At 36.8% G+C, this 15,715-nt stretch overlaps 1 protein-coding gene across 3 annotated transcripts in view; it reads left to right on the forward strand.

The window, feature by feature from the left end:
• Hace1 (HECT domain and ankyrin repeat containing E3 ubiquitin protein ligase 1) overlaps positions 1-15,715 on the forward strand; it is a 111,266-nt gene that overhangs the window by 51,889 nt on the left and 43,662 nt on the right. For all 3 annotated transcript variants that reach the window (XM_021648449.2, XM_021648450.2, XM_021648451.2), the window contains 3 exons: positions 84-185; positions 1,161-1,267; positions 4,183-4,333. In XM_021648449.2, the coding sequence (XP_021504124.1) occupies positions 84-185; positions 1,161-1,267; positions 4,183-4,333 (360 nt within the window). The remainder of the gene's footprint in view (positions 1-83; positions 186-1,160; positions 1,268-4,182; positions 4,334-15,715) is intronic.

Consider the following 15,715-nt stretch of genomic DNA (forward strand, 5'->3'; position numbering starts at 1 on the left):
AGTGTAACGATGTTTAGTTTGTGAAAACTATGTTCTTTAAAAGTCTGGTTTTAGACTTGCATAATTGTGAATTTTGTTTTCAGGGTGGATATGGAGAGACATGTGAAGTATTAATTCAGTATCACCCGAGGCTTTTTCAGACTATTGTTCAAATGACACAGAATGAAGACCTTCGGGAAAACATGGTAGTATAAGCTTGCTAATAGATTGTAAATGAGTAATAATAATTCTGTTATCTCGGTTATTTTAGTGACTTGAATTTGCTAGGCCCTATATAACTGACTTATTTTAGCTCTTGGTATATGGGGATTCTGCAGCCAAAAATCAATCAGTTGTTGAACAAAAATACTACAGTTAAGCATGGTAAGACTTTTTGTCATAATTCCTTAAAGAATACAGTATAACAACTATTTACATAGCACTTATATTTTATTAGGCATAATAAATTATGTGAAAATGATTTTAAGTTTATGAGAGAATATACATTGAATATATGCACTTGCTATGTCTTTGTTTATAAAAACTTGAGCATCTATAGGTTTTGGGTACTTAGGGGCCAGTTGGAATTGGTTACCAGGTATATTGAAGTGTAACTGTGTATAATAACATCTTTTGTGATATTTGGCTGTCTAATTCATCTGTCTGGCTCTTTGGTTTTCCTTACGAGATCTCTTCCTCATGGATCGAGGAAAAGAATGTAAAGGAGAAATATTATGTAATGACTGGTGACCACTTGAGAGCTCTTTTCCTGTTGTTTTTTGTGGTGCTAGGGAGTAAACCTGGGCCTTTTGCTGTACACTCCTGCTGAGCTCTATCCCCAGCCCCAAGCTCAGTATTTGCAGTAGTGATAGTCTTGGAAAGATGCAGAGTTGGAAACCCTTATAAACTTTAGAAATTTAGAATTAAATTTTCACATGCATATTTGATTTCCCATGTGTATTTTTTAAACTGGATAATTTTGAAGAGAGATTTTTTTTTTTGTCAAGTTTCTTCTCTATATTGGCTCTTAAGTTTATGAAAATAAAGCAAAGTAACTTAAAGTTTTAAAATATTAGTTATCTGGCTTCAAGACATTTATTAAACGAACACATGCATATATTTTGATAGAATTTAATGGGGAACTTATGTAACCAATTTGATTTTAATTTATATAAAACCAGTTACGGCAAGTTCTGGAGCATTTGTCTCAGCAAAGTGAAAATCAGTACCTAAAGATTCTGACAAGCCTTGCTGAAGTTGCTACAACAAATGGCCACAAACTGCTTAGGTAAGCATTTCAGTAAATCAGCAGGTAGTAGTGTCTGTCTGCTTGATCTCCTGAATAATTAGGTATCTTTTTGTCACTGGTGAGCTAGTTAAAATTTTTGCTGGCTTATCCTATTAGTTATTTTTCTGAATTATGATAAAATACCATGTCTTTGGCAACTTAGAGAAGGGTTAATGTTACAGAGAGATAAGAGTCTGTCATGGCAGGGAAATGTGGCAGCAAGCATCCGACCAGGCAGCTGGAGCAGAAGCTCAGGTTCACACCTTGACTTGATAACAGAGAGCAGAGAGCAGAGAGCACAATCTAATGGTGTACATTTCTACACTCAGAGGCCCCTCCAGCCTAATAAGATACTTCAGTAACAGGAAGGCCATAACCCCTGAGTTTCCCCAAAGTGCCTCCAACCTCAGACCAAGCATTTTAATGCCAAGACTGTAGAGGCCGTCTCAGCCAAACCACCACACTTACTGGTCATTGCTTTGTTTAAAAAGGCCCGGCTGATCAGCTTTTATTCAGAAGACTTTATAAAGAAACCTCAAGCATGCTAATATGAATTTTGGCATATGTGAATGGAATTTTGTGAAATGATTGCTTAAGATTAGCCCTGTAAGTAAATGTGTGTGAAGAAGAATCCATTATCTTGGGTATGGTCATACTTCCTTTCAGACCACGCAGCTGGAAGCTAGACATAGAAGAACCGGAGTTCAAGGTCGTTCTCAGCTACATAGTGAATTTGGCCAGCCTGGGCTACATAAGAAAATAGTTCAAGAATCTGAATTTCTGACTTACAAAATGGGACATATCTCACTTTTTAACTTCTCTGTATTTCTTCATGATTCATTATAAAGTTTTTTTTCCCCTGTCCTGCCCCTCTTTCCCTAATGCAGTTTTTTTTTTCTTTTTAGAAGATCATATGGCTTTAATAACTCATTGCTAGGTCTAAGGAGCTAAACTTTCTATTACTTACTTTTATGTATAGCTTGTACATCTGCTGTATTTCTTTGTGTATGATTAGCCACTCCATTTAGGACAATAGGCAGCTACTACCAAGTACTTAGTGTGTTACTTTTTCTTAACTTACGGATTTGATCTTCTAACTTGAATGCATTCTAATTTGTATTACTCTTTCACAGATTGTTTCTACAGTGACAGTTTATGATAACTTTCCACTTCCATAGTTGCTTTGAAACCTTTCTCTTTGCAACATCGTGCAGTTTATAAAAGATATAACTAGAAAGCTGCATTGTCAGACTGACTGTTATTCTGCCCCACCCTTGCCCTCTTTTTCTAGATAGGGTCTCACTATCTAGCTCAGGCTGACTTTGAACTTGTTATCCTCATGCTTCATGCTTTGGTGTGGGGATTCATTTGTGAGCTGTACTTACTGTGTGCTGCTGTACTCTTTACTTGAAAGGCCTTCTGCTAATTCATACCAATAGCACCTTCTTGCTTGTTTGTTTTTCCTAATTTGCCTTCAATATTCTCTTGTAAGCACTTTCAGATTCTTTTTTCTGAAAGACTCACTGAAACAGAAATATCCATAATGTACTCTTTTCACTTTTTTTTTTTTAAGTCATCCCCAGTAATTCATGTATTTGATGAAACGTTAAGACTTGGGCAGGAAAATTAAAACAGAGGAGGAAAGAAGTGGAGGGGGACAAGTGGGAGCTGTATTTGATCATAGCACATTATATGCATAGATGACATTCAGAATAAAAAGCATATACATAGTTACTGTCATTCACCTATATTATAATATAATGAGTTATAATTTGTGACGATTAAAATCATAAGTTAAAAGATAAAAACAAACAAAAATCCCATGAGCTATGGGCTTTGGAGTCAACTAGATTTAGGTATAAGTTCAGACATACTGTTTACTAAATACCTGTGTGATCTCAGCAGCAGACTTTCTGTAGTTCTCTTCACTGTTTACTAGTATATCTGTTGCATATTTTTGAGTATCTACTATTTACCAGGCTATCAGCTAGGTGATTATGAGGAAAACAGATGGTCTAGCTCCCTATACAGAATTTATAGTCTAGTTGGGATTTTATTTTTATTTTATTTTTTAGAATGAGTGTTAGAATGAACTGGGCTAAATGTACATGGTGAAGACACAGTAAATTTTTGATGAGTAAATTTACACAAAACTTCTCAAAAGTTTATGAAGTTTTTTGCACAATAGTTACAGAAGATAACTGGTATTGGAGATTTCAAAATAAAACTACATCCTGAACACAAATGGTTATTGTGATACTCAGTATGGCTTAAGGTGTTTGATTTGAATTGTTCTTTGATTTTCGTCGTGGTTAATAAGAACCCATTATATAGAAAATGACCCTGATCAGATGATTAGTAACACTGCCATACCATTTGTGAACGGCTTGTGTAAACACTTGATTACTCCTCATTCTGAGGGCATATAGAGCTATGGCAGAACAGTAGGGCTTCAGCCGCTTAGTTAAGATGGTTATGTTGTGTTGACCTGGAACATAATGCTAGTGCTTCTCTGGGACATTCTAAACAATTGGTTTAATTTATAAGTATACTTTTGTAAGTGAACAAATTACATTAAAATTTGTATCTCAAGATAACATCTGTTCTGTGGGTGTAATTTTCTTCATACTTTGTGCTCTGATAATTGGTTATATTCTGGGGGTGCTTACAAATTAGAAATCTATTGACTTCTAATATATATTTTGATACATTAAATCTATTTAACAGTATATATTAATAATATATTTCTTGCTTAATAAACCATTCTGTCTCCTAGAATGGTAAGAAATTATCTTACTATAGATAATTCATGAAACAGATGGTTAGTGGGATAAATATGTTTTAAAATAACTATTTGAAGATGAATTTGTTTGGCTCCACCTAATCTGTTCACATTTTAATTTTTTCATTTTCAGTTTATCTAGCAATTATGATGCTCAAATGAAGAGCCTTTTAAGGATTGTGAGGATCTTTTGTCATGTCTTTCGAATTGGCCCCTCATCTCCCAGTAATGGAATCGATATGGGCTACAATGGGAATAAAACTCCAAGAAGCCAGGTGTTCAAGGTCAGAAAAGTTGTTGTTAGGAAGGTAGACGGAAAAGAGATGACTGTAACACAGCATGCATTCAATAATCAGAACCTCATGGTCAGGATATAAGTTTGGTACATAACTTGGTTACATATTTTTCTTTCATTTCTGTCTAATGAACAAGATTTAATTGGTAAGTTTTTAAAATTTATTTTTCCATAAATTGATCTCATTAGTGTTTTTAAGGATAGAGATAGTTAGTATTAAAGTAATTGAACTGAATTACAGGTTTGCTGATTTATTTTATGCAGTATTAGATGTTGAAGCTAGGGCCATGTATGTGCTGTGTAAGCATTTGACCCATTAAGTTAACCCTAGCTTACCTTTTACTTTTCACTTTGAGACGGGATCTCATTAAATTGGTCAGACTTACTTGTTCCTGGTTCTGTAGCCTAGAGAGGCCTTGGATTCTCCTACATCCTGCCCCTCCTAAGTAGCTGAGATTACAAGTCTCAGCCACCAAGTCTAGCTCAAATGATGAATTTTTAATGCATTTTTTTTTACTAGAAGGTAAAATAATCTACTTTTGCTCAATTTTATTACATATGTGCTGTGTGTTTGTATCTGTGTTACATATTTTACAAGAAAGGGTACTCATACTTAATAGTTCTATTAACAATTCCTGGGATTTCTTTAAAGAAGACTATTTGGGATTAAAAAAAATGTTGCATTATTTCGGCTTTATTTCCTAATACAGGCCATTGTTGTTATCTATGACAACTTATACATTTATGAACTAACTATGCCTAAGTTCCTATTAATGGTTGTTGATGTTGTTGTATGTTATATGCAAGACCATGGCTTTGCTCCTCAGCACAGCAAAAAACTAAGCAGTAACAACAAAAAAGCATGTTTTGGTGCATAGCAAATGTTCTACTTGTGGGTCACACTAATACCTTTCATTTTTTTATTAAGCGTAGTCTTTCTTAAGAGGTTTCTGTGTTATAGAATAAACATTTGAGGTTCATGAAGACATTATTCTTGCAACAGTCTTTAGGGTATCTCTTAAGAAGTAATACAAATATTTTCTATATAGTATCATTTACTTGAAAAGACTTACTGTCTATAAAACTTGAATCAAAGTTATTATTATAAGCTAAGCAATTCTATTTGTCTTACATGAAACTTTTGACATGCTTAACAGATAAATGGCTTGCAAGCATTTTGATACTGTATTTAAAAATATTTGAGTATTATTATTCTATGAATGATGTATGTATTTGAGTGCAGGCTGGTGGAACTCATAGGACAACTTTTGGGAGTTGGTTTTCTCCTCTCTGCCTTTCTGTGGGTTCTGGGTATTGAGCTCATGTAGCAAACACTTTACCTGCTGAGCCATTTTCCTGTCCAGCACTGTACTCTTGAATGTTAAGAATTGTGTGATAGCTCTTTAGAAAGGGATGTCTAAGTATCTGCTTATATGTTTCATTTTTTTTTTTTTTTTAATCAGTACAGGAAAGATAATTCTCAGCTATACGCATGTGTTTCTTTTTACTGCTTTTCCTACCTCTTGTGCCACCTTCTGGAAGAAGGAAATCAAGCATTTTTTTGTTTTAAATTGGTTTCCCATGTACTGTTTCCTTTTGTTAGGATTGACAGTGCATTGTTCCTATTGCATTTTAATCTAAGTGATTAATCTACTCTCTGTCAGTGCTTTTTAAAGCACATCATATCTTATGCAGTTATTTTTAGTATATTCTGGCATGGCTCACTGTGAGGACTGACTCTACCCCCAATTTTACTTTCTACTCATCTGTAATGATAAGTGGAAAATCATGTTAGGTATAGGCAATCATTGTTCTCAGTATTGATTTTTCATTATTCTTGAAATTTGAATCTGTCTTGCTAATGGGCTCTGTGTAAACATATAACAGTTGTTAAATGCTAGTTTTATACATAACCAATACAGGCTTAACTATAGAAAAGTATGTCAGAGATATTGTTTCCCACTCTCTCCCTTTCTATTTTTTCAGTGTTGGAACTTAAATATAAGGCCTCACATATTCTAGGTGTCATGTTTTTTTTCTTTGCATAATGAAATCCAGACCTTGTGTTTTGTCATATACTTAAGGGTTTTCTTTGCTTTTATTTTTTGCTGTACTGGGAAATGAACTCAGGACCTCATATATTTTAGTCAAGTGCTTTATCTCTAAGCTATATTTTGACTGTTTAATTTTTTTAATAAAAAATTTTTCATATGATGTTTTGATCAGGTTGTCCCCCAACTCCTCCAACATCTTCTACCTCCCTGCCTACCCAACTTTATGTTTATTATCTCTCTTCTCTCTCCGTCCCTCTCTCTTTCTCAAGCAAATGAAAATGTATAAATCAAGAAATAAATAAGAGAAAAAAAACCATTACAGAACAAAACAAAAGCTCCCCCCCATAAAAAAAAAACAGAAGCAAAGTTTGTTTTGTGTTTTTCAACAATTCTTGATCATAGGTCCTGTTCTGGAGTTTGGTTGATACACCTAGTGACACTCCAGTGTAGAAAACTGATTTTTTTTCCCTTCCACAGCAAGCATTAATTGCAAATAGCTTCTTGGTTAGGGATGGGACACCGTGTCTCCTTCCTTCTCTCAGTACTAGGACCTGTTATGGCTTGTGTGTGCTGCCACAGTCTCTGAGTTCACGTGTGTATCAGTCTTCTTGTGTCTGGAAGATACTGTTTCCTTATGTTGTCCATCAACATTGGTACTTAAAGTATTTCTGCCTCCTTTTTAAGATAGATTCCTGAAGCTTGAGGGCAAGGGTGTGATGAAGATGTCTAATTAAGACTGAGTGCTCCAAACTGTCTCATTGTGTGCGTTGTCCAGTTGTGACTCTGCGTTAATTCCTCTATGTTGTGGCAAGTAGCTTCTCTGTTGAGGGCTGAGCAAGGTACTGAATCTGTGGGCGTCACCTTTACATTTATTGTGTTTTTAGTTTAAGTGTTTTTCCTTCTATTGAAAATAGCTTTTTTTCCTCATATACTATATTCTGATTATGATTTTGCTCCCTCTGCTAGCTCTTCCCAACATCCCCTCCTGTTCAGATTCACCCCCTATTTCTCTCTTGCCAGAAAACAAACAGGTTTCAATGGGGCAATAATAAAATAAAATAGGATAAAACAAAAACTAACACACAGAATAGGACAAAACAAAGAAACAGAAGCTAATGAGCCCAAGAGAAGGAACAAAAACAGAGACCCACTTGTTTGTACATTCAGGAATTTCTATAAAAACACTAAAATGAAAGCTGTAATATGTTCACAAAGGACCTGGTGCAGACCCTTGTAGATCTTGAGCATGCTGTATCAGTTTCTGTGAGTGCATGCATGCTTTGATCACATAGGTATATAGGGCCTTGTTTTCTTGGTGTCTTCCATCGCTTCTGGTTCTCACTCTCTTTCTGCCTCCTTATCTTGCTGAGCCCCAAGGGGAAGGATCTGATAGAGGCATCTCATTTAAGGGCTGAGTGATCCAAGGTCTCTCATTCTTTGTATAATGCCTGGCTGTGGATCTCTGTAATTTTTTCCTATCTACTTTAGGAGGAAACTTTTCAGATGACGGTTGAGCAAGGCACTGATCTGTGAGTAAAGCAGAATTTCTTTTAGGAGTCATTTTATTGCTATATTCTGTTCTTATATTTTTTAAGACCAGTGTTATTTAGTTTTACCCTAGGTTCCTGGCCTAGCTAGTCTCAGGTTCTTGGTCATCCAAGCAGTATTGGGTATGGGTTCCTGGTCATGAAGTGGGCCTTAAATCAAATCAGTTCTTTGTTGGTTACTCCCACAGACTTTGTGCTACCGTTGCCCTAGTGTATCTTGCAGGCATGATACAATAATAGATTAAAGGATTTGTGGTTTGGTTGTTGTTAATATTTCTCCCTTTGGCTGCATGCAAAGTACTTTTCAGTACCATATAGGTGTGATAGTTGCCTACTGTGTGTCAATACCTGATCAACTTTTCCATGTTCAATGAGTTGTGTAGGTGTTGTCTTCATCAGTGAGGCCTTGCTGTCACTATGTGGAAGGCAACATATAGTGTTGGCAATAGCCTAGTTTGTCTGTGGGGGTTCCAGTGGGAACTCTTTGGTCAACTCAATTAGATGTAACATTCCTAATTATGGATTTTCATTTGGTGCCAAGAAATGGCCAGTTGAGGCTGTTATTCCCCCGTTATTTGGCAATTTTATTTAGATATCCATCATACTTTAGGAAGACTCTACTGTGTTTTCTATACTACTACTAAAATAGCACTTACTTTTCTCTGTCTCTTCCGTTATTCCCACCATCATGCTCCTGATCCCTCTCCCTTTTTACTCCATTATTTCATACCATGTTCCTCCACCCTCCATCTTTCCATCACTGTGTTTTCTGTTTCCCTTTCCTAGGGAGATGTATCTATTCCCAGCCTCTCCTCTCTCTTCAGAGGCTCTGTAGATTATAGCTTGGTGTTATTGACTTAACAGCTAACATCCACACATAATAGAATACATATCATATTTGTCTTTCTAGGTCTGGGTTACCTTTTCAGGATGACAGTTTTTAGTTCCATTTATTTACCTGTGAATTTCATGACTTTTTTTAAGTGACTGAATATAAATTGTAAATTGTGTAAATGCACTGTGTTTTCTTTATTCATCCTTCTGATGTTTCCAATTCCTGGCTACTATGACTAGAACACCAATGATATGGTTGAGCAAGTGTCTCTGTGGTAGGATATTGCACCCTTTGGGTGTGTGCTGAGGAGTAGTATAGCTGGATCTTGAGGTAGATCAATTTCTGTCTTTTTGAGGAACCACCACATTAATTGCTGTAGTGGCTGTACAAGTTTGCAGTCCCATCAGCAATGGATGAGTGTTTGTTTACCTTGAGTGTTTCTCTGGAATTTGAGTTTCCCTTTTGAGAATGCTCTGTTGTGATCTCTACCCCATTTTAAATTGGGTTATTTTTGTGATATCTAGTATTTTTAGTTCTTCATTTATTTTAGGTATTAGCTCTCTGTCGAATGAATAGTTGGTTAAAATATTTTTCCATTCTGTAGGCCACTGTTTTGTTCCTATGACAGTGTCCTTTTCTTACACAGGAGGTTTTGGGTTTCATGAGGTTCCATTTACTAATTGTTGATATTGCTGCCTGTGCTAACAGTGTTATCTTCAGATAGCCTTTTTGTGTGCCGATGAGTCCAGGGTTATTCCCACATTTTCTTCTGTCAGGTTCAGTGTATTTGGTTTTATATTGAGTTTTGTGATTCATTTGGAGTTGAGTTTTGTGCAAGGTAATAGGTATGGATTTATTTTCATTTTTCTAAATGCAGCTGGCCAGTTTGACCAGTATTGTTGAAGATTCAATCGTTTTTCCAATGTGTATTTCTGGTTTTCTTTGTTGTTGGTTTTTTGTTGTTGTTGTTTGTTTGTTTGTTTGTTTTTGAGTGTAGCCTTGGCTGTCCAGGGCTTACTTTGTAGACCAGGCTGGCCTCTAACTCATAGAGATCTGCCTCCCAGAATGCTGGGATTACAGACATGTGCCACAGAACCTGTTTCTTCTTCTTCTTCTTATTGGTTTGTTTTTGTTTTTTAATTAAAAAAAGTCAAGTGTTCTCACATGTGTGGATTTTTTCTGGGTCTTCAGATTGATTCCATTGATCAGTGTATTTGTTTTTGTGTCAGTGCTATGCTGTTTTTATTACTATAGCTCTATACTACTGCTTGAAACCAGGGGTTGTAACAGTTCTTTATCAATCAGGATTGTTTAGCTGTTCTGAGTTTTTTCTTTTTCCGTATGAAGCTGAAAATTGCCCTTTCAGTATCTGTAAAGAATTATGTTAGAGTTTTTGATGGGTTGCATTGAATCTGTAAATTGCTTTGAGTAGTATATTTATTTTTACTCTGTTAATACTATGGATCCATGAGCATGTGAAATCTCTCTGTCTACCTCTCCAGTTTCTTACTTCAATGACTTGATGTTTTTAAATCAGACAAGTCTTTGACTTGCTTGATTAGAGATATCCGAAGACTTTTTCTCTTATTTAAGGCTGTTGTGAAAAGTGTTTGTTTTCCTGATTTTTTTTTTCTCAGACCCTTTGTCATTTGTATATAGGAAGGCTACTGATTTTTGTGGGTTAATTTTGTATTCAGCTACTTTGCTGAAAGTCTTTATCAGCTGTAGGAGGTTTCTGGTGGAATTTTTTACGTCACTTAAGTTTACTGCCATATCATCTATAAATAAACATACTTAGATTTTTTTCTTTTCCAATTTGTATTTCTTTGAGCTTCAGTTGTCTTATTCTAATTCAGACTTCAAGTACTGTGTTGAATAGGTATGACGAGGTGTGTGCAATCTTATTTTGTTCCTGATTTTAGGGAAACTGCTTTGACTTTCTCTCCATTTAAGGTGATGTTGGCTGTGTGCTTGTTGTAACCTGTCTTTATCATAATCTGTATCTGTAATCTCACCAGGATTTTTATCATGAAGGAAGAAGTGTTGGAATTTGTTGAAGGGCTTTTCTGAATCTAATGAGATGATCATGTGTGGTTTTTTTTTTTTGTATTTCTATTTGTTTATATGGTAGATTATATTTATTGATTTATTTATGTCAAACCATCTCTAAGTCTCTAGGAAGAAGTCAACTTGATCATCGTGGGTGATTTTTAAGATGTGTTCCTGGATTTGGTTTGCAAGTATTTTACGAGTTGACTAAAAATAAAGTGCTACAGAAATTAAGTATTAACTGTTGAAGTTTCTTGTAGTCTCGTCCTAGCTTTGAGAATTAAATATGTCATCTGTGAGTGATGGGAAAGCCATCTAACTTCTTATGTATAAAAACAAAGTAGAGACTGTTTGTTGTTATCCATTCATGTGAGGCTTATTGTTGTATCCGCTCATGTGAAGTTGTAAACTCCCGGACCATTTGCTGAATTGCTAATGCTGGACTGGAAATAGGTTTTAACTTTACCACATTCTGTCAAAGGTAGCAGTTGATTCCTACTTGCCATCTCATTAACTATATACTCTAGCATGTCATTTTATTGTTAGGATTAACTAATGGGCCTTCCATTAGGATTGAGTGTGTTTATAGGCCATTTGTTTTTAGTAGGTGAAATGGTTGAACATCCTGTTATTAGTAGTTATCTGATTTATTTTAGAAGTCCTCTAAGTTAATAGTAACACTTTCTTTCAGTATTAAGAGATTTTTATCCAGTGTCTAGCAGCTTTGGAGTATTTGAGGGAGAATGTTGTTTTTGTTGTTGCATCAGTGAGCATAGGAAAGAGAGTTAGGTTTCTCACGTGTTGGTGTGCCCTTTTCTTCCTAACAGTAAGCTGTGACTTTTAATAGTTTCATAAAATTGTAATTTGGAATATATTTTTTAGAAGCCAAGAAAAAGTTGAGAAATTTAGCTTAAAGGTCTTTCGGGGAGTAGTATGGCATTTGGCATTATCTATTTGAGAAGAACAGGATTTGAAAGTGCTATGATGTTTGTGAACAAGTTGGCTTTCTTGTTAGATTTTGTTTTCACTTCAGCATATCTTGAGATTTAAAAAAGTTTCCCAGTAAGCTTGAGATTATGTATGTGCCATGTATAATATATATGCATATTTAATATTTTGGTCATGAAGAGAAACTCTTGGATTGTGATTAGAATCCTAAGGTATTTTCAGTGATGATCTCATTTTGATGTTTGTGTTGGTTCTTTCTTAAGCAGCAGGGATTCTAAATCTTCTAACTTTAAGGAATCTTACAACTATTGAAAAACCCTCTTTCTAGGCGAGAAAGGTGTTCATTTCAACTTTGGTGAAGGTTAAATTAATTTCACTAAAATGAAGATACTCTGGTTTCCTGCCTACCCTGAGCATAGTATTTATTGAATCAGTGAACTAGGCTAGTTCAATGTAGTTGGATTAATTTAATTTTGCTTTTTGTTTAATGTGTAAATGAAAAAGCAAGTATACATTAATTATTTGTAAATTCAGTGAGCAAAATTCTCAGGTTTACAGAAAGCTAAAGAAAAGTAAAACAGGAGATGTGGCGGAGGTATTGTTATTAGTAGATACTGTGGAGCTTTTTCTGGCAGCCCAGGCTATTTAAACATTCTCTAAGGTTGGAAATACGGGTGTTTAGTCTCTTTCCATGATGGTTCCTGAAACCAAGATGACTTAATTGTTTTTTTTTTTTAACTTTTTCATCAATTACACTTTATTCATTCTGCATCCCCCCATAAGCCCCTCCCTCCCCCCTCCCAATCCCACCCTCCCTCCTCCCTCCTCCCTCTGCTTGCATGCCACTCCCCAAGTCCACTAATAGGGGAGGTTCTCCTCTCCTTTCTGATCTTAGTCTGTCAGTTCACATCAAAAGTGGCTGCATTGTCCTCTACTATGGCCTGGTAAGGCTGCTTCCCCCCAGAGGGAGGTGATCAAAGAGCAGGCCAATCAGATTATGTCAGAGGCAGTCCCTCTTCAGATTACTATGTAACCCAATTGGACTCTGAACTGCCCTGGGCTACATCTGTGCAGGGGTTCTGGGTTATCTCCATGAATAGTCCTTGGTTGGAGTATGAGTCTCTGGGAAGTTCCCTGTGTTCAAATTTTCTTGTTCTGTTGCTCTCCTTGTGGAGACCCTGTCCTCTCCAGCTCTTACTATTTCCCAGTTCTTACCTAAAATTCCATTCAGTCTGCCAAACAGTTGCCCATCAGGCTCAGCATCTGCTTTGATAGTCTGAAGGGCAGAGGCTTTCAGAGGCCCTCTGTGGTAGGTTCCTAGGTTGTTTCCTGTTTTCTTCTTTTCTGATGTCCATCCTCTTTGCCTTTCCGGATGGGGATTGGACATTTTAGTTAGGGTCCTCTCTCTTGCTTAATTGTTATTTTTAAGGCGAGATGTTTCTACAGTAGGTCTTTCTTAAATGTTTGGTCCAGTTTTTAGTATCTATAATTATTCACCATTCAAAAGAAAGATGAAGCATTCGCTTTGAGGAAGACAGCTAATTCTTTTTTTGAAATTTAGTTTCATTTTATGTGCATTGGTAGTTTTGAGTACATTCACGGTTGTGTGAGGGCGTCAGATCTCCTCGATCTGGAGTTACAGACGGTTGTGAGCTGCCATGTAGGTGCCGGGAATTGAATCATGGTCCTCTGGAAGAGCAGCCAATTCTCTTAACTATTGAGCCATCTCTCCAGCTCCAGAGAGCCAATTCTTTTTCTTATTCTTTTCTTAAATTATTTTTATTTTTATTAATTACAGTTTATTCACTTTGTCTCCCCCCTGTAGCTCCCTCCCACCTCCTCTCCCAATCCCACCCTACGTCCCTCTTTCCAACCTGTGCCCCTACCCCAGTCCACTGATAAGGGAGGTCCTCCTCCCCTTCCCTCTGATCCTAGTCTATCAGGTCTCATCAGGAGTGGCTGCATTGTCTTCCTGTGTGGCCTGGTAAGGCTGCCGCCCCCCCCACCCCCGGGGGAGGTGATCAAAGAGCAGACCAATCAGTTCCTGTCAGAGACAGTCCCTGTCCCCATTACTATGGAAATCTACTTGGACACTGAACTGCCATGGGCTGCCTCTGTGCAGGGGTTCCAGGCCATCTCAATGAGTGGTCCTGGAGTATCAGCCTCAGAAAATACCCCTGTGCCCAGACTTTTTGGATCTGTTGCTCTCCTTGTGGAGCTCCTGTCCTCTCCAGGTCTTACTGTTTCCCACTTCTTTTGTAAGATTCCGTATACTCTGCCCAAAGTTTGGCTATGAGTCTCAGCATCTGCCTTGATACCCTGCAGGGTAGAGCCTTTCAGAGGCCCTCTGTGGTAGGCTATTGTCCTGTTCCCTGTTTTCTCCCTCCTCCAATGTCCATCCTCTTTACTTTTCTGAATGGAGATTGAGCATCTTAGCCAAAGTACTCCTTCTTGATTAGCTTCCTTAGGTGTACAGATTTTAGTATGTTTATCCTATATTCTATGTCTAATATTCACTTATGAGTGAGTGTATGTATACCCTGTGAGTCTTTCTGCTTCTGGGATACCTCACTCAGGATGATCTTTTCCAGTTCCCACATTTACCTGCAAATTTCATGATTTCCTTATTTTTTATCGCGGAATAATATTCCATTGTGTAGATGTACCACAATTTCTGTATCTGTTCCTCAACTGAGGGGCATCTGGGCTGTTTCCAACTTCTGACCATCACAAATAAAGCTGAGAGCCAATTCTTAATAGGGATATTTAAAATAGTGTATAATATGAAGGGCTGTTAAACCTGTACTGCCATTCAAATTCAGTAGCTAGGCATGAGTATTTTTGTGTACTTTATAAACCAATTGCTATAGGTCATTTACAGTTCATCTCTGATACTTGGTCTGTGAGAACATGAATTAAAGTATAAAATGTAGTACATGATCCGTCACAGAAGACATTTCATTCTTCTCAGCTGCGATTTCAGTATTTAGAAGTAAGATTCAGTTCTCTCCAGTGTCCTGTTTGCCTGTGGTCCCATCACTTGAGATGCAGGGGGACCTGGAGCTCAACGTTGTCTTGGCTACATACGTAGTTGGAAGCTATCTTAGGGCTCTTTCGGAATTCAGAAAGAACCACAGCAGCAACAGTGCTTGTTTACTAAGGACTAGCTAGAGTGCAGAATAGTAGAGCATGCTGAGCATTCATGAGGTCCCGGGTTCGATTCCTGGCACTGGTGGGGAAGAAAAACTCCTTAGGATTCTATTCTGCCTTTTTTTACTTTTAAAATTTTTAATTTTTAAAAATTGATAACTTTTTTTGTGTGTGTGCTCCCACATGTGTACATGTATTCATGTGTGCATGCCAAGATATGTGTGCAGAAATCAGAAGACAACCTTAGGAGTCAATTCTCTCATTCGCAGGTTTCCTAGGGATTGAAAGGATGCATGTTGTCTGGCTTAGTGGCAAGTGCCATAATTAGATGAGCCATCTCACTGTCCTGCTAAGTCTGTAATTTATAATTTAGTCATTATATTACTTGTCTTAAAAATTACTGGTTATTTAGACTAGGGAGATGACTCAGCAGTTAAGAGCACTTGCTGCTCTTGTAGAAGATTTAGATTCAATTCCAAGCACCCAGGTGGTGGCTCACAAGCATCTGTAACTCTAGTCCCAGGGGATCTGCTGACCTGTTCTGGTTTCAGCACACACATGGTGCATATGGATGTCCCACACACTAAGATAATAAGATAATTCTAAAAATTACCAATTATTAGAGGTGAATTACATATGTATGTTTTATTATGTGAACATCTACAGTATTCCCTATTTTATAATTTTATAAGTTATGAAAAATCGTAGAAATGCTTTTCAAGAAGCACTGTGAACTAAACAGTTCACTAAGGTTTTTTTTGTAGCTATTTTTAGGTTTTTAAATTAAA

This window comes from Meriones unguiculatus, chromosome 20, assembly GCF_030254825.1.
Source record: "Meriones unguiculatus strain TT.TT164.6M chromosome 20, Bangor_MerUng_6.1, whole genome shotgun sequence".
In the NCBI taxonomy this organism is placed as follows: Eukaryota; Metazoa; Chordata; class Mammalia; order Rodentia; family Muridae; genus Meriones; species Meriones unguiculatus.